This window comes from Pleurodeles waltl, chromosome 8 (assembly GCF_031143425.1).
Source record: "Pleurodeles waltl isolate 20211129_DDA chromosome 8, aPleWal1.hap1.20221129, whole genome shotgun sequence".
Lineage (NCBI taxonomy): Eukaryota > Metazoa > Chordata > Amphibia > Caudata > Salamandridae > Pleurodeles > Pleurodeles waltl.
In genome coordinates this window covers 417469225-417489114 of record NC_090447.1, presented here as the reverse complement: position 1 = coordinate 417489114, position 19890 = coordinate 417469225, and the positions used below count along the sequence as shown (strand labels likewise).

General features: G+C 44.1%; 1 protein-coding gene across 1 annotated transcript in view; it reads left to right on the top strand.

Moving 5' to 3' along the window:
• OCA2 (OCA2 melanosomal transmembrane protein) overlaps positions 1-19890 on the top strand; it is an 866379-nt gene that overhangs the window by 244469 nt on the left and 602020 nt on the right. Inside the window, exon 6 of the mRNA XM_069204281.1 lies at positions 17067-17224. Within this exon, the coding sequence (XP_069060382.1) occupies positions 17067-17224 (158 nt within the window). The remainder of the gene's footprint in view (positions 1-17066; positions 17225-19890) is intronic.

The following is a 19890-nucleotide window of genomic DNA, read 5'->3' as shown; positions in this document are numbered from 1 at the left end:
ACAAACATTAACATTTCCCTATGTTTAAATCTGGAGAGTGGAATGTTCTTCAGATCTTTATCAGCTGAGCCTGACCGCTATATTGGAACATAGGAAAACATTGTTGTTTATATACAGGGATTCTGGGAGTGGTGGGCACCTGAAGACAAGTCGTTGCACAAGATCTTAAATTCCAAATCCATATCTCATTGGAAGACAGTCTGTAGAAGTGTTAACCAGGGCCATATGATGGAGCAGATGGTTGTGTTTTAACATACTTAGGTGAATGCAGCTGATGAACCTGCATCCATTCTGTAAATTAGTACATTTAGTCATTAGTCGTGTTTTGAGTTAACAAGCTAGGCATCTATGAACTGATGTTGCTTGGAATATATCAAAAGTAATGGTTTTTGGTGAAGCCTAAAAAGTCTCTGTTAACTGTACCATTTTGAGAGGGAGCCTGATATCTGCTTCACCCAGTATTTATACTTTGTTGGAATAAATGGTGTTTTGACCAAACTCGACTGGAGAGGAATAGGATGTGAAGTAGGAGAATTTAGCAAAGGATAGGGACTTACAAAATGGATCCATCTTTGGTGCATTTCATTTTAACCGGCTTGCCCACCTATTGAAGTGAGAACCTTAAGACATACTTGCAAAATTCTTCTGTGGAACTCTGATTTGCAGCCAATTATGGGTGTAATCCACATAGAACTAATCTGATGTAATTAATAGGCAGACACACACACACACACACACACACACACACATTAAATTGCAGTAATCTGCCTCCTGGGGAGTCCTATAGACGACCGAGATGACTGATACACAAAAGTGCCCTTCACCAGCTAACTAAATAGTAAAGATAGTAACCACTCTATAGCTAACCTAGAAACCCTCAACTAACTGGAGGTCATGGACTTTGGGATCTAAAGTTACAGACGAGTCTCATGATCTCTTAGAAATCAGAACTTTCTATGCTATTCCTCGGTAGAGAGCCCTGCCTGAACTTATGGCAGATGTTACCTATGATGCAGTAACGTAAGTTGCTAGTACACAACATTTACACTGGTTATTTGTGGCATATCGTTTTAGAAATGACCCACTGTGGGGGGAATCGGTTTAATGTGTGGCCACCTACTCTCAGATGTAGGGTACCTCAGTCGCTGTGGGTAGCAGTCAGATTTATGTGGGCAAAGGAGTAGTTTTGGGAGTTCCTTCTGGAAAACCTACTGGAATTAGAAATTGTCACCTATGACACGCTGTTATTAAAAAGGATGCTGGAAACTGTGTCCCTATTAACCAATGTATTGTCCATAATCAACATCAGTAAGAGGATGGCTGATTGAGTGCACCATTTGCTGTTGATAGATGAGGTGTGCTGGATGTCATGAGTTGGAATCTGTTCATGGCAACGAGAGACTCGCATCATTCTCAGGCAGATATATTTAGTATCGCCCATTGGTACTAGTAGTCTGCTATTTACAATGCCTAGAAATGGCAGAAAGTGCAGTTTTAGCACTATTCAAAAGCACGTTATTATAGACTATGAAACAAACGATGAGCAGCAATTGCATTATCAACTAGGTTTCATAAGTGGTAGTCATATCCAGGGGATATTAGCTAACGTTTTTCAGTGTAAACTTTACTTGGCTGTTTAGCACAGAGAAAGAGAGATCTGTACTGATTAGGTAATTACTAAATAACAGTTTGCACTGTACATGAATGTTAAACCGTCATAAGTTTGACATTGTAGTAAACGACACCACTTGCATGTCTTTTAATAAACTGGCTATTAATCATCTAACCATACATTAACCTGAATGCACACTTGGCTCTTTTCTCAAAAAACGCATCTTGTTATCTTTCATCTAGATCCCACCTAGGAAACTAAATCAGTCCCTCCATACACAAATGTGTGGTTGATTTAGCCACTTGCTTTTATTTAGCAGGCTGGTATACAGGTTTCCACAGTTCAGCAGCCACCTTTATTGCTAGTGTTTGGTCCGTGCCTTCATTTTGCTATTTATATGGTAGACAATGGTCACTATTAATGAATATTAAACAAGGGATCGAGCATTCCAGGTAGATGACCCGGGTTGAGTCGGAGTTCAAGGTAAAGCTCCGTCCCACTTACGAACTACCACAGAAGGATCCTCCCCTTGGGAGATACTGCTCAAATGCAAATCATGTCCCTGATTGAGCTCTAGTACTGTGCTGTCATGTTTCATGGTGAGGTCAAAGTAACCGTGTTTCTTATTTATAGATTTCGCCTGCACAGCGCTTGCGCTGTGCTTGTGAAATCTGTTGTATTCAATATAAATCTTAAAAAGGGGTAACATCCTGACCTTGGTTTTCATTGGTTCCTGTGCTTGCCTCTTACTTTTCCTTCGTTTCTATTGGCTGTAGCATACTATTTCCTGCATTTACCAATGCTTGTTTATTGTTTTCTCTTATCAATGTCCAGAGGCTCAAGCACTGTTTTCATCTGCTTTTGGGGAACGTTTTTATTTTATGTGTTGCCTTCACAGCACTTACGATTTTTAACGCATGCACCATATCAGATCCTAATCTGAAACTCTACCATTTTCCTCACAAAGGCTGCACAGTGTAGCTTCTCCATGCACCTGTGCACAAGCTGCTTCTTCTGGGAGACTGAACAGAAGGTAATCTCTCTCCCTCCACTACAACAATACATCTCCGCGGGCACCACATGACTTCCGAGGCATCCCCGAGTTAATTAGGTGACCAGTCAGCTGTACGGCGGGCGAGCAGTTAGCAATCCATTTTTAATAAAGTTGAGTGAAAAGTACACCTCCTCCCACCCCCATTACCAGCATAAACATTCCCGCTTGTTAGGGACAAATGCTGCTTTGCCTTTTCTTTCACCCAATGGCTTTTGCCACCATTATGTAGAGAACAGCCATCTAACATAAAGATTTTCCCACACATTATTTCATGATTAAATGAAATGTTCTGCAAACTGCACTGGAAAACAAATCTAAAGCAGCAATATATGTTTCAGACTGCTTTTCCCCCCTGCTGGGAGAAACAAAAATGTTGTGTGAACACTATGTATTTTTCTAGCATGCAATCTTTCTTCTCTGTTCTCAGTCAGCCGGACATTCAAGTAAATGATTTTTCATATATAAAGTAATCAAACAGACTAATGGAAAGGCTATTTGTGTGTGAAAGAGTAGCTGGTATTTTTGACTTGAGTTGCAGTTTTCATTCACAGAAATGATTTAATTTACCAGCATGAGTAAACATCACAGGTCCGAAGAATAAGGCTTTAGTAGTGTTGATGTATAATGCAAAACTCAGCGGCTTAGAAGTAAACATTTCTGGATCCTGGAGGAGTACTCACATATACATAAAGGAACTTTCAGAATGACTACCTTTCACCTCTGATTCCGAAATACGGGGTGTGAACATGTTATAGATTATATTCTCACATCTGTGCATTGCATACAAACGCACTGTTTCACATATTTTTCTGCCTTAAATACTAGGCCTGTGTGAATTTTACATTGAACAGAATTAGCAAGCCACAAATGAAGCACATTTTGTTAATTCTGAGGTATGTTGTAAACTCATACTTTAATATGATCAAAACAAGTCAATACACTAGGTGTATTAGTAAAGCTGTATGTCTGTGCAAATGCAGTGGTCATTTCATTTGAAAATATGATGTCTGTAATGGCAGTGTCCTACCATATCATCCATACTACACTCTACGCCACTCCATGCCACTGCACTCCACTCTGCACCACTCCACACCATGTCACTGCACTCCAGGCCAATGCACCACATGCTGCATCACTCCACTCTGCCACTTCACCAAACAACACCTCACTCAGTGCCTCCCTACTCTACACTCTACTTTATGCCAATGCATTCTCCTCTGCACCCTCCAGTATAGGCCGCTCCACTTTGCAACACTGCACTCTACTCCACTTTATGCTGTTATTCTACACCACTTTAGGCTGCCATGCTCTGCTACACGCCACTTCACTCTACTCTGAAACCATCAACTCTACGTCAGTGCGCTCTGCCACTGCATTCTACACCACCCTACACTATTGCACTCTGCAACACTCTACTCTGCAACACTGCACTCAATGCCACTCTACTCTGCACCACTGCACTCTACACCATTAATCACCATGCATTGAGACTTTCACCCTGCACTCACACACTTATCAACCGTCATTCATGCACCACTCACCCTGCACAGAGCCCTCACACCACCATCCCTGCACTTATGAACTGCTCCCACACCTCTTAACTTCTTATTAATCCCAAAGGCGAAACCAAATGCATTTACTAATACTTGTCTAATCTTGCGTATTAGTGGTGGTCCTTGATATTCGTAGACAATACATCTCTTCTGACAGGTATCATGCCTTGTGGGAGATGGTTGGGAATTGGCAGTGCATTTCAAATTAATGTACACTCATTTTGTAGACCAAACTGTTGAAGTTTGTGTTTGAGACCGATTAGAAAAAAAATGCTTTTCGCAAAACTCCACTCAGTTCACATTCCTCCATCTAGATCATATATTATTCAGAGCATAATTTACTGAGTTTAACAGCAAATTAGACACTATTCCTGAATGTCAAGATAAAAAGCTAAACTATAATTGTGGCATGTCCTTGAAAAAGTTAATGGATACCACCAGGGGAGATGATTACCATAATCTCATTTAATTTACACATTTTTTTCTTCTCGGCATCCTTTGCCTCTAATGTATGAAAAAGGCCTAATAATTGAACATGCACAACTATTAAACCACCGCATGTTTTATAGAGTTGTTTTTTTTTTTTTACATAGTTAAATGCAAGTTGCTTTTTGAAAATGTAGTTATGGTCTTAAAAAGCTAGAGTCTGTCCCTCGGTGGAAACATTTACTTAATGTGACCTTTCGAAGTAGCCTTTGCAGTACCTAGTACATACACACATACAATGGTATAATACTCCTGATGATCCCAAGACTTGTGGTACTTGTTACAAGTTACTCTACCTTGGGGGAGCGTGCCAAGACTTCACTCTGTGAAAGTGGCTAACAGCTGCAAATCTTGACTCTTCCAAATGTGCGTATTTCCTGAAATGGTTCACCTCACCAACCGTATGAGCCTAGGCCATCCAGCCCTTAGTGCACTAATTGCCAGTTCGCAAAAATGTTGGTGGATGAGACTGCATTAGCACCGTAGTCCTTGCCATGGGAGAAGGCTTTCCTATTATTCCTTTAAAGTATTGAAGAGTGAATGTACACCATCCTGGGGGCTACAGCACAGTTTTATGTGGCATAGTCTTTATATACATGGGACATTTTGGGCCAGATATATAAAGATTCCAGGTAGCGATTTCCAATTTGCAAATTTTAATAGATTGCAATTGTAGAAATGCAAAACGCGATGTATCAAATTTGAAAAATGCTAATAGCGATTTCTTAAAATTCGCAAACGCTATTTGCGAGATGCAAATACCGAATCTAAAAAAAAATTGCGATTCGGTAACTGAAAATCGCAAATAGTGAAAACAGTAAACCGGAACAGTCTGATGACATCACAAGCAGGAAGTAAGTCAGCCCATGCTATTTCCAGATGCCACAACCATAGGAGCAGTGAGAGAGACACAGCCCATCACCAGCGAGTCAGCATTGTGAGGAAGCCATGATCAAACTGCAACATGGCTAATGCCGGCAATGGGAAGGAGAAGGGAGACAGGAAGAGGAAGCTGAAATTCAGTGAGAAAGAATTGGAGGTGCTCATTGAGGAGGCTGCTGGGAACCATGACAGACTCTTTGGCAAGTCCTCACTCCAAGTTCCTGAGAGTGAAGCCGAAACTCTGGTGTGACATCCAGACAAAAATATGCGCAGTGGGTGTTGCGCAGAGCTCTGTGGAGGAGATACGCAAGCGATGGTACGACTTGCGGTCCCCTGCCATGGAGAGGGTGGCCAGCAGGCTTAGGGAGGCAAGGAGCACCGGAGGAGGACCATCCACCCACACACCGTCCACCCCTATGGAAGACCTGGTGGAGTCCACATTGCTGCCAGACGCTATCAGTGGTGTAACTGACATTGACACCTCAGGGACACCCAGCACCAGCAAAGTTAAGGCCAGTGATTATGTGTATCCCCACATGTGGATGTACACATGCCCCTTAGGAAATAGAACATAGCTTGATGCACAATGAAAAGTAGTCCATGTGACATCTTACATGCAAAACAGTGCCTTATGGGAGTGGAAGTACACAACCCTAAGGGTGAATACACAACATAAATAGTAAGATAGTGGGCAGCCACATAGAGAAACACCACAAACGACTCAGGGTGACACAATTTAATTGTACAATTAAAGCAAAACTGTGGAAATCTGTGACAAATTCTAGAACTGACATGTTGCACATTGTCCTTGCAGATGACTCGGTCCCTGCTGCTGCAGGATCAGAAAAAGTGGGGGAAGCAGAAACACAGCCACAGTCAGACTCAAATACCAGTGAGTCCCACAGTATTATTCCGACTAGATGCAGGGCAAGGGTGTTACCAGTGCCAGAGTACAACCTGGACTCAGATGAGATGCCAGAACACGAACCCACACCACCACCAAAGGCGAGTCCCACAGGAAGACAGCAGTCCCTGCACCAGTGTCAGTCAACTCCCCTCAGGAGGTGCCACGATGCAGGCAGACCGGCACAGAAGGAGTGGACCCATCAATCTTTGGCGGCCTGGAAGCTTCCATGCTGGAAGTGCAGCGCCTGCAATGCAAACATTTGAAGTCACTGCACAGACAATTTGTGTCTCACAATAGCAATATGGGGTTTCAAAACAAGCACTTGGAGACCCTGATTAAGGGACAGCAAAGAGTTGCTGAAAACACCAAAGAGTTGACACAGGCCATTGGGGAACTACGCACTGAGATACAGCAGGAGCGCGTCAGCCAGCGCAGGCGTCATCACCAATATTTGGGAAAGTTTGATAGCTTCTTTAGATCAGTCAATCGGCTTGCAAGTTTAACAGACCAGATATCACGGCGTGCCGTTGCCACACAGGTGGAGATGGCACATTGCAGTCAGGACAGTGCACAGGGACTGGTGCAAATTACCAACGTAGTGGATGCCACGCAACGGCCCAGCGAACTGGGTGTTGGTGACAGTGAGGAGTCGTCTAACCTCAGCAGTCTGACAGTCCCTGTGATTGATCCGAGGCGTCGCAGTGCCAGACAGTACTGCAGGTGAACCTGCTACTAGAGGTGCCAGCGAGGGCACTGAGCACTAAAGTGGAGTGCATGGACGGAAGAAGTGATGTTGAGGGCTACAGGAGACCACCTCAACATTTAGAAATAGTCATGCTATGATGCTAATAGTGTGACACTGTTAATAGCTCATGTCTGCCCATTGTTAATAGCTATGTCCTAATGACACATTGTTTACCTGAAGTCAAGGTAATAAAGATGCTAACTACTAAAATACATAATATGGATTTGTAATTACTTACATCAAAAATGGTTGCGCGTGATGTCATCACGTCTTTGCTTGCCTTCTGCTGCACTGGTCCTGTCTGCTGGTAGAAGGGGTGATAAGGGATCATCATCCTCATCTGAGTCTGGCTCCGTGAGTTCCACTGGTATGCCCCTGGTGGTTGCTATGTTGTGCAGGATAGCACATGTGGCCACAAGTTTGCATGTTGTCTCAGGGCTGTACTGTAGTGTACCTCCACTCCTATGGATGCACCTGAAACGGCTCTGCAGCAGCCCAAAAGTGCGCTCCATCACATTGCGGGTAGGCCTATGTGCAGCATTGTACCTCCTCTCTGCTGGAGTGGCAGGGCTCAGGTAGGGTGTTAGCATATAGGTGAGCACTGCCTAGGCACGGTCTCCTGAATGCACTGAGTAAAATGAGTACATTTGGTGTCTGATGTCATGCTTACATCAATGCATTATTGGGAACTATCAAATTACCTAGTAGATATCCTTCCCCAAAACCTCCAGCTAGCAGTCTTGTGTGTATCCTGCTCTGGTGAAAGATGTAGTAGGAGTCATGTGTGCTCCCTGGGTATCTGGCCACGAGATCGGTAATGATGTAGGAGGCATTGCATAGCACCTGTATGTTCATAGAATGATGGTTTTTACGGTTGCGATACACCTACTCGGTCGCTGATGGTGGACAGATTGCTACATGTTTCCCATCAATGGCACTTAGCACATGTGGGAACTGTGCTATCTGGTAAAAATTAACTTTAGTTTGTTGTAATGCCTGTGGGGTGTTGGGGAATCTTATGAACAGTTGTATTCTGCTCAGTATGGCATTGAGAAATGCATTGAAAAATCTAGAGAGGGCAGTCTGTGATATCCCTCCAGCTGCTGCTATGACCCCTTGATAGCTCCCTGAGGCTAGTAGGTGCAGGGAGCATAATACCTGCACATGTGTGGGTATGCTATTGGTCCTGTGTGTTGTGCGCTGCAGCATGGGTTGTAGCTCAGCTATCGGGTCCAGTATCATGGCTGAGCTTAACCTGTACTTATCCTAAATTTCCTTCTCAGTCTGGTTAAAAAAAGGGTTATGCGCACTCTGAAAATGCGCTCCTGTCTCCTCCTCCTCTCTCCTCAAACCTGCCAAGATCCTCGTTCTCCTTGCCATGACGTAGAGTGCAGCCATTGTGGAAAAGGGCTGAGGCATTCTGGGCCTCTTCATATAGGTTGCACCTGGTTACCTCCTGTTTTCAGTTCGTGGTAAATTGCATGTGCAAACGGCCATTCTGCGAATAATCGCTATTAGCAATTTTTTGCTATATCGCATTGCGAATCAGTTTTTTGTGTGTTACAATCTGCAAATAGTGGCACGATTTAGGAGATCGATATCTGCGATTCGCTATTCTTTATCGCAGATAGCGTTTCGCAAAAAGCGATTCGGGAAATCATATCGCTATTTGTGATACGCTGTTTGCGACACGCTAATTCGTGTCTCATTCACAAAATTATTTTTGCATTCTCAAACGGACATTTACGCCGTTTGCGAATGCAAAAACGCTTGATACATCTGGCCCTTAATCTTCAGACGTCCCCCATTAGTTTATTCTTACATGATCCACCATTGGTAAAATCGTGCAAAATTCCTAAATTTGTTTGCTCTATTAAACAATATTTAATGAACATATTGCAAAACTACACTTTTAGCGCGAAATATGGTTTGCTGATATGTCACATGACATTTTTCACATGAGGGCACACCTCACCAGAAAAAAAACAATCACTCGAGATAGCAGGAAAACTAGGATTAGGTTTCATTAGTGGTACCGTCATATACAAAAGATGTTTGGGAACGTTTTTCTATGTACACTTTACTTGGCTGATTATTAAACAATCATAATTTACGGAGTTTAACAGCAAATTAAACACTATTCCTTAATGTCAAGATAAGAAGCAAAACGTTTTGGCCTTTATAGGAATGATTCTCGGGTACCTTACTCAACTCGTATCTCCCCGTCACGGATGGGTGTTGGTACTTCAAGTCCCCAACCCTGGGCTAAACTCTTACCCTTTATTCTTCGATTCTGGTTGTAAATTGTCAGTGCCATGAACATTGGCCGAGACGCTATCCCGCAGTGGTGTGCACCCACAACCGGTGATATGCTATGCAAGGGATTTTTGTAGGGGCTTCTGATGTGGAACTGGCGCACAGAACCCATGGTAGCAAACGAAGATGAAATTCTGTGAGTAAGAAACATGGACATTGGCGTGCAGGACAAAAGAGTCTGAACTTGCTTGGCAAATTCATGGAGTGTGCAAATTAGTACTTGTGGGTGCACATGGAAAAAAGCCAATAACTTGGGAATACTTGTCTTGTTCTACCAGAGGGAGATGGGAAGAGAGGGGAATATATGGAAAGTGATGCACATGCAGCCACCATGACCCAACCACAGTCCTGTTCCGTAGCTTAGATACACTTTTCTTTTTCCTAAAAATGCAACGGCATCCATTGATGTCCTGTACCCCACTTTGAGATACATCCATGATTGTTGGAATTGGCTCTTTCTACAGGTTCACCTTTAAACCTTTTGCCCTCTTCTGCCTGTTTTTCGGACACATTTTTGCAGACTTTTCGGATTCTGAGTACTTAACCTCTGCTGACCAGTGCTAAAGTAAAGTTGCTCTGTAGTGTAAACATGGTAACATTGGCTTCTCCACAATTGATGTACTTCATTTACTTGTAAGACCCTAGTAAAGTGCACTGTGTCCCCAGGGCCTGTAAATTAAATGCTACTAGTGGGCCTGCAGCACTGATTGTGCCACCTGCTAAAGTAGTCCTTCAAACATGTCTTAGGACTAACGCTGCAGAGCCTGTGTGCTGGTTTTAAACCACTATTTCGACCTGGCAAGTGTACCCACTTGCCATGCCCAAGCCTTCCTTTTTATTACATGCAAATCACTCCTAAGGTAGGCCCTGGTTAGTCCCAAGGTCAGGGTATAGTGTATTTATAAGGTTGGGCATGTACTTTTATGTTTATCATGTCCAGATAGTGAAAAACTCTTAAATTTGTTGTTCACTATTGCAAGGCCTATCTCTCCCATAGCATAATATTGGGTTTACCATAAAACATCTTAAGTGTAATTTCCAAATAGGAAAAGATCGAAATTTGGAGTTTGGTATCCCTGGATTCACAAGTTAGTCATGACTCATGGTGAAATTGGATTTTAAATTGTTAGACTGAAAGTGTTGCTTTAAACAAAAGTTGGCATTTTCTTATTTTAACCATTTTGTGCCCCTGCCTCTCTCTGAATACATATCTGGGGTAGATGACAGCTGGCTTTCTGCATTCCCTCTAGACAGTCCAACAGGGTGAGCTTAGATGTGACTTAATGGGCCTTAATCGTCCATTAACTGGCGTGATGGGGGGGTGGAGCTTAGCACTGCTTCACTTACACCTAAATAGGGCTGCACCTCGCCCCACACAAAGGGCAGCATAGCCCCTGTAGAGTGTCTGGAGCAGGGAGGGCAGGACTTGTGGACCTCAGAGGGAAGGCCTGGAAGATTCTCCCACCTACCAAAACCAGGGCACAAAAGTATAAATACTGGACCCCACACTCCACCAAATCAGATCTCTACTGGAACAAGCACACACTACCAGGAAGGACTGCTGTGCTACCAGGAGCGACTGCCACTCTGCAACTGCATTGCTGTGCTGGCCTACTGTTGCTGTGTGGGCTTACTGTTGCTGTGTGCTGTGCTGTACGGGTACCGGTAAGGGAAAGGTAAGGTTTATTGTTTAGTTAGTTAAAACCATAACAAAGGTAAAAAAAAGAATAAACAAAAGCTTATAAAATACATTCGTGATATTACTAGATCGTCAAGGGATTTTGCGCGTTCTCCAATCGTGTGGGTACATGCTCCATGTGAACGCATTTTAAAACATAAGACAATTGCTCCATAAAACGTTGCTCGCTCCATTGTGATTAGAGCATGCTTGATACTGTTTATAAACAGTTATTGAGCTGTGAGCGGTGAACTGACCTCTTGTGAGTCTCAGGGAGGATGAAGCTGATTTATTGAATGTTGCTTTTGAGTCACCAGCAATAGAAATTTCATTAAAGAACAGTTCAGCTGCAGGTACCCAGGTGCAAAGGATGCCAGCACCGCTTGTCTCCGTGTCCGTATCCCTTTTTCGTTGAGTTTGTTCTTTAGTAAGGCTTTTTGTTCTAGTGCAAGACAGTTACATGTGCAGAGGACATCTAGGAGATCTTCCATGTCCTCACCACACAGACTGGTAGATAGAGCTGGTTACATCCCTCAGCCATGGGGCTGCATTTAAGGCAAGTGGTAAGAGACCAAGACAATACCGTAAAAATTGCTCATTTGTCTTGCGAAACCCTGGGCTAGATAGGACTGTGGTGCCAGACGTGTAGGTATGCAGAGTCATCCATGCATGAGACCTCTGTGAGAAGGCTGCTTTGTCCTCCAGTAGTGACTGAAACCTAATTGATTTCCCAACTGCTTTCTTAAAAGCGCTATGCGGAATTGAGATCCTCCAGAGGTCAGTGAGCCCCGTCTTAAGCGAGTCATCTAGGTGGATTCTGAATGGGGAGGTATTCTTACGTTCGAACTCTTGCCACATGTAGTAATTAAGAGAGTCCAGAGTGGCCCCACGGGCTTTGCTCCAGAAGTTTATAAATGCGCCACGTCGTGCCAGTGATTGATTCAGAAGGCCAAACTCCAGTCGCAGTTGGACGGGAGAGGTGAAGCTGGGGATGTTGAAGATCAGGTGACAAACTTTGCTCACTGCGTGGTTTAACATATCAATGTCCCTGCCTCTTTGTACTTTGCTCCGTACGTTATTGAGGGCAGGAGCTTGGCTTTAAGTACTTTTGAGAGGGGGCTGTATGAAGGCCCATTCAGATGGGTTTTAAGTCTTTTTAAGGATAGCGCTGTAGCTAGGCTTTTTCCCATTAGGCTTTTTCTTTGATGCAAGAAGTTCCCAGATTTGTCGATAAGGACTCCAAGATATTTATACTTGTCTGTATGAACAAGTTGTGTCTTACCACAAAACCATGCTCTCGAAGGTGCCTTCGATCTGATTGACAATGTACGTGTTTTTCCAAAGTGTGCTGTCAAGGTGTTGATGGCTGAGTAATGTTGAGTGGCATTTAATAATCTCTGAAGGCCTATTTCCGTATGACTGATCAGTACAAGGTCATCAGCATGCATGAGACATGGTAGTTCCAGGTCCCCAATTTTTGGGTGGTGTGAATTTGTGAGGGTGAGTGAGCTCGCTAAGTCTGCTAAATATTGATTGAACAGTGTGGGGTCCAGAACACAACCCTGTTTTAAGCCTTGGGAAGTGGGGATCCACCATGACAAATGAGTGCCTGTACCCAATTTTGTCTAGACCCATGTCTCCGAATGTAGGGCTATTATCAGGTGTAGGAGTAGATATGGAAGCCCCCAGGTTTCGAGCTTCTTCTAAAACCGATTCCTGTCCATGTGGCCTTGAAGTCAACAAAGCATAAATGGAGCGGACGTTTCAGTGTTATAGCTTTGTCGATTAAGAGGGCAATGGCCATGATGTTCGTTATGGTGCCAGTCTGTTTAGAAAATCCTGTTTGGATCATGGGGATTATTCCCTTTTCAGTGGTCCATGCAAGCAGATGATCCAGTAGCAGGCCTGCAAAGTACTTTGTGTCAGTGTCAATTAGGGCAATCAAATAATAGCTGTTGTGGAGTGATCTGTCCACGGTTTTGAAGATGGGGAGATTATGGACCCCTTCCAGGATTGTGGAATAGTTCCTGTCGACCTATTTCCAAGTAGAGAGGTTTGAAAGTTTTTTCACAGAAGGGTCTGTTGTACTTAAAAGCTGCAGGCGGAAGTCCATTCGGGCCCGTGGCGCCTTCACTCCTACCCTTGGCTATCTGATTTTTATTTGTAACAGTCAGTGAGTAGTGTAAGTGTGGTCTTTGAGGGCCTGTATGAGAGGAGAATTCCTGAAGAAGTCGTGCTTTGTGTGGCCTTGCTGAGTGATGTCTGATCATTGAAGTGGACTTCAAGATGATGGGCCCAGATCGCTTCTGGTATATGTGATGTAATGTCGCCGTGATACGGGCGTGTGAGGTTGCATATTGTGCGTCAGAAGCGTGCACTGTTGCTCATTGCGTCCGAGTGTAGCCTGACCCACAAGTCATCACTGCGCTTCCTATTGATTGTCCATTTTAGCATGTTCAGTGACTGCTTGTGGTACCTTAAGGTTGCCAGTAGGTCTGGATTGCCAGGGCTGCCCCAGAGACGCCTTATACTGGAGTTAAGTTTTCTCTTTGCGTCTCATAGTGTTGTCCTGTGGGCTTGTGCCAGGTAAGTTAAAGCTGAAGGAGGTGGCAGTTGCCTGTTGGTAATTGGCTCCGCAAAAATTCCACTTAGCCTGGTTGTCAGTTGTTCCCATTTCTACACTGCACTGCCGTTGTTTGTTTCTAATTCAAGTGCAAGATCCATTGTTGCTTCAGTGACAAGATCTATGTTTGGTTGCCCACATTTGACCTGTTTGCAGTTTGTGGTGAAAGTGGTAATGTGTGCAATATGCGTTTTCTCCATTTTGGTTATCCCCAGGATGATGGCTAATTCCTGTGGGCAGTGGTCGCTTTCACTCCTGTTGCCTAGATGATAGGAGGCTAGTTGTTTGAACAGTGGAAGAGTGACAAACGCGTAGTCAATTGTGGTAGAGGCTGTGGTAGAGAAATATGATGCTGCTGGAGGAGAGTCCTCAATAAATCTGCCATTCAGGACTCTTAGCTGTAACAATTCTCAGTTATTGAGCAGTGACCTGCTGGTCTTTGTGGGAAGGCCGTATTTGTTAGCCCGCTGTGTAGGAAGATCCCAGGCGCAAGAGAGGGCAATTGTGGTTTAATCTGTGGAGGATCCTATTGGATGCAAGTTAGTCACCTGAGATGATCATTTCAGCAGTGTCGGCTATTCCAACACTGCTTATATAATTCTCGAGTAGTACCACTAGATTTATGGCATCACTGGATTTGAGTTTGGGGTGAAGGTAGGTGTTTACGACAATTCTCTCTGCTGTGGGCACACTAGTCGTGGCGGCAGTTATCACAATATTGATAAAGGAGCAGGTGGAAGGCAAAGAGGTGACTGACTGATAGTACTAAAGAGACTTAAGTGGCCAGGCCACCATGAAGGTGACCATACTTCGCCTTCCTGATTGCTGGGGTAGAAAAGCACATACGGTCCTGCAAGTGGAAAGGTTCATCCAGCCAAGTTTCCTCCATTAGTATAATGTCAAAAGTGCAAATTATGGTCCAAAGCTTTAAAAAGGAGACCATTCACATTCTAAGAACACAGGGAGAGGATCTCCTTTGACGATGTGGGGCCCCTCTTTTTGTCTGAGGTTGGTCACCCTGGCCTGTTACAGTTGTTGATTGTTTTTGAAAACCACCTTAGGTCATTGTTTATTTGAGGAGGAGTTGGCTGAGGTGAGGAGTTTTTGGGGCCGAGATTACCCTAGCAGTGGTGGAGGAGCTTGAGGTCACAGAAGAGCAGCCCTGGGCGCTTCTAAGTATGGAGCGTGTTCCCCTGCTCTGGGGGTCGGATTCAGAGGTAGGACCCGGTGTTAATAAAGGAGTTGGATAGCCAATCTCTTGGTGTGTGATAATGCTGATGCCCCAGCGTTCGAAGGTTGCGCTTCCCCTAAGATTGTTTGGGCGATTAGTCCCGTCTTCCATATGGCCTTAGTAGCTTCGGGGCCGGCAGCATTGATTGGGTGGAGAAATTCTGCTGCTAGATCAGTTGTATTCAGGCCACTTGTAGAGGGAATCATGTGCTGTAGGAGGGACTGCCACTTTGCTGTTTGCTCTGCTGTATTGGTCTGCTACTTCTGTCCGGCAGTGAGAGGGACTGGACTGGCTCTCTACATCCGTGAACCCAAGAGACTCCAAGAACTTGTTGGCTTGCTCCCTGTTCTTCTGCAGTCACAGGGACATCAAAGACTGCTTGCAACTCTTCTGGTGCTGCCGGACTCTGCCACCTGTGAGTCTTACCCTTGACTGAGGAGCCCTCCTCCAGTCCTAATCCTCAGAAGAAAGTTCCACAGCTAAAAAACTTCACAAAGCGATGCATTGCCCCTAGTGGCAGAAATAGCGATGCATTGTCATCGTGTCCTCCCTGTTGACGCTATGCTCCAACAAAGGTACTGCTCAGTGGACTCTTGGTGGGTTCTGAAGTCGGCCTGACCTCCATCATGGTCGGCCTGGATTATGGATCTGCATTGGTCCCTCGCGACCTCAAGTAACCTTTTGACTGCTATAGAATTCTATGTAGCAAAAAAGGGGGTGAACCCTGTAAACCGTAGATCCAGGTAAATAAGTCTGAACAAAAAAATGGTCAGTGCAGGGGAAGTTATAGCCTCTACTTTCATGGCAAAAGTTCTCCCTCCCAGAAGGTGAGGTGTTTTTATTGATTGATTTTATTTGGATAATTCTTATTATTATGAAAATCAAATTCCTTTGTAAATTATTTGCAAGGTAAAATATCACACACCAAGAACAAACTTAAATCAGAAAATCAAACTTGTTGATAAAAAAAATCAATTATTAATGAGGATGAAGTACTCCTACAAAGTAATGGTGCAGTGAAAAGTGAACTTAGTGCACCAGTGTTATTTACAAATATATACACAAAAAAACATGTGGCTGTCAAAGAATGTGTGATTTCATGATACAACACCCAATACCATAGTGGCATAAATCCTCAACTACGTCCAAATTAAATTTTGTCGACGTCTCAACCCCAACAGTAAAAGAATTACCAATGGGTCATCTTCAGGACCAAGAAATAATGTAGGAAGCACTGATAAGGAGCTATACAGATTAATCAAGCCAGAATCAATTTAGTTAAGCATGTTTCCTCATGTACGCAGGCAAGAGGTGGAAAACCCCACAGCTTAATCATATATTCACATCAAGGCTATCAACAGACTGCAACGGACTCCAGGTATCAAGCAAAGCATCTCAGTGTACTGAATATTGAGCTATCAATGTCAACAAAAGTTTCGCCTCTGACTCTGTTGAGGCAAAGACACTGTTATCTCTGTGCTCCATCAGCCATGCTGCCTGGGGGATCCTAAACAACCTTTATTTTTCTAAACTGGTGTTGAGTATTTTTGTGGTGTCTTTCACTGTTGCTGTAATTAAGTGTTGTATGAATAATTTACACCTTGCCACTTGTTAAGCCTGACTGGCCTGTGCCAAGCTACAAGGGGGTGAGCACAGGTTAATTTAGGTTGTGTATCTGACTTACCCTGACTAGGAGTGTGGTCTCTACTTGGGCAGGGTGTAAACCTGAGGCCAAGTAGAGACTCCATTTCTAACAGTTAATTATTTTATAGTGCCTTGCCTGGCAATATGCATCTCCATTTTGGAAGGCGAGTGCCAACGAGTTTCACTTCTGTTTAAGATTGACAAAATCAGGTAAGCAATGTGTTTTTTAAATTTGAGTAATGTGCAAATGATTAGCAAGTTGAACTGATGTTATTGTGAATCAGTATTATTATTACATGTAAAAACTTGATTTATCCTTAACATATAACTATCAGCTGTGAATCTTACTGATTTTGGTGGCTCTGCGCTTTTACAATTAGATATTGAAGGGCCTTTCTTAGCAGATGTTGTTGGTCGAAGAGTGGAAGAATATATTCTTGTTCAAATCGTGCAGACAGATGACGGAGGACTAAGAAAAAGACGTCCATCCCAGGTAACATGACACTTCATTTTTCTATTTAATTTGTTTGATATGTCAATATGTAATTACATTGCATTAGAATAAAATATCAAATACTACATTCTCTTGCCCAGCGCATCTAAGGGAAAGTTTAGCTGTAATTCATACGGTTTTATCTTGAGCTACACATTGATTGTGATGACTGTTTAGGCAGTTACCTACATCATAGTGGTGGCATTGGGTCTTGAGGGGCATGATCGGGAACCCTTCACCTCTCCCCCACAAAATATTGCTGTTAGATGCCGTTCTCCACACAGTCTATCACATGATTTGTGCTAAGGAGGGTTGATGGATGACTATAAACAACTTCTTAGTGTGGCATGGATGGTCTTTTGTCCGCCAGAATGTTTGTGAGACTTTGTAATTGTATTAATAAACATTGTGTTAAGTGAACATTTATCTGCCTTTTTTCACAAGTGTTTTGTGCTGGTATGTCTAAGTCGGTGCTACAAGCGGTGTGCTAAAGCTCAACCATCTACCAGTAGGTATGCTTATGACTTCTTCGGATGCGAACAGTATAATATATGTGCAACTGATAAAAACAAGTGACACATTACACTAACCTATATAGTAGAGATAAAAGCCAGAAAATGCTACTGAACATGTCGCCCATCTAATATTATACGACTGGTCTGAAAAAGATTCCATTAATTTCTCCAGAATACACCTAAATATTTTCCGATGGCCGAAACTGAGAATGTTCTCGCTTGTCATCTTTTTAAGTGTTGGGTAAAGAGGAACCCACCACTACTTCATTCCGGAAGAAAACATTTTTATTGTGACATGTGCCATGCAAGGCCGTATAATGGAACCAGACACATCCCTGGCAAAAATGCTCAAACCAACCTTCTTTCCATCCATTTACGTTCTCGTCTCCTCTAATCTCCCACTCATTGCTTTCTTGCTACCTCTGCCCCATCCCCTTCTCTCTGGATCCTCACCCTGCTTGCTGCAATTAACTTCAGGCATAAGGGGAAAGGGACAGAGGCACAAGGAGAGCCGATATATTTACAGACAAGGTCTCCAAGGACTCCAACCCATTGGGGAAATGCCAGGTGGAAAACATGGCCTGGCCTGGCCCTGGTACCCTGGACTTAATTTAGAGGTAGCAGACAGGCTGGTGGTAGGCGGGAGTGCATTGGGCACCATCTGTGCTAACAGAGCCCAAGCCCCTGTTCCATCCTCAGAGTTCCCTGCCGTATGGATAGGACATTTTCAGAGTAAGTGCTCTTCACTGCCCTCGCAGGTGCACTTTCATAAAAAAAGATGCAGAATGTTGGCTACTTTGTCATGCTATGCTGGCACGAAAGTCTAGTCCGGGTTGTCATTTTTCAAAGAGAGACCCCCAAAACTGGGCCTAATATGCGTGAGGGCCACCATTGGCTTTTCTGTCCTAGATCACCAGTCCCAGCCATTACAGCGTCAGCAGAGGGCGACCTTCTCACATAATCGAGTTGATGATTATGGTGTTTCTAAGCTAAAGCTGCTGGACTGAGGCTGCACCTTCAGAAACTTTGCAGTTCTCACTTGTAAATAAGGTGGATCAAGGAGTGTAGTTACTAACCGTGCAGCCAGGGATGGCTTTAGGGCGATTCGACCGGTACAGCTGTACCTCGTGCTGACTTTAGTGGTGGTTGCGGTGTTTAAAAATAACTTGTGTATTTAAAAGCATATAGACTTCCTTGTGCCTCCAGCAGTTTCAGGCAACAATATAAATGTCAAGATAGAAATGCTAGTGCTGGTGCGAGATCAAATTTTGTCTAGTGGCAGCTATGACTCTTCATAACATAGTGCAGAGGGATAAGTGCCTGCTGCAAAGATCGTGTACCATGCGGATCACAAAACTGTGAGCGAACTAGGAGTAGCTCTTTAAAAAACATAAAATGTATGTCCGAGAGGGACTATGACGAGATGCGGGGCATTACTGGAGAGTGGTAGTGAGGGAATTCATGGAGAAAGGTGGGCATAGGGGTGGGGCACCAAATACAACTGTCGCACAGGGAGCCACCAGTGCTGAAGCCGGCCCTGAGTGCAGCAGTCACAATGGCACCGGGCAACTGTCATGTTCGGCCAGGGGAAAGTCATACCATCATGTCGACCATGATGGTCTGTGGGCCAGATACAGGGACCAGGTTAGTCCTGCTGAAAAAAATTACCACCTTAAAGTCTTGTGAGGAGTCCAGTTTGTGATGGAGCATGCCGAGAGGAGCATGGAGAGTGTGGGGGCATGGAGGCTGTGAGGAAGTGATGGTCACCTCTGTAGTACATAGAGAGTAGGCAGGCCTTTGTGGATGGCCGTTGCTGTAGTGCGAAGATCCTGTTGGACATTGCGGACAGTCATTGCTAGGGATTCACGTTGGCAGTCCATGTGGGCTGTCGATGCTGTAGCGTGAAGTGCAGGTCTCACATTGTCTGTCATCACTGGCAGCCACTGTAGCGTGAAGTTAGCTCCACCAGAGTGTTGCCTTGACAGTTGTCGTGGGCATGGAGACCTCAGCACCAATGGGCTAATTCATGGTCTTGAAGAGCCCAACACTTCAGGATTTCTCCTTCTTCAAAGGAGTGCAATCTGATGCCAACCAAGGGAGGCACCTCTTGCGGATCAGGGACACATTCTAGCAGAGGCCAGCAGGGCTCAA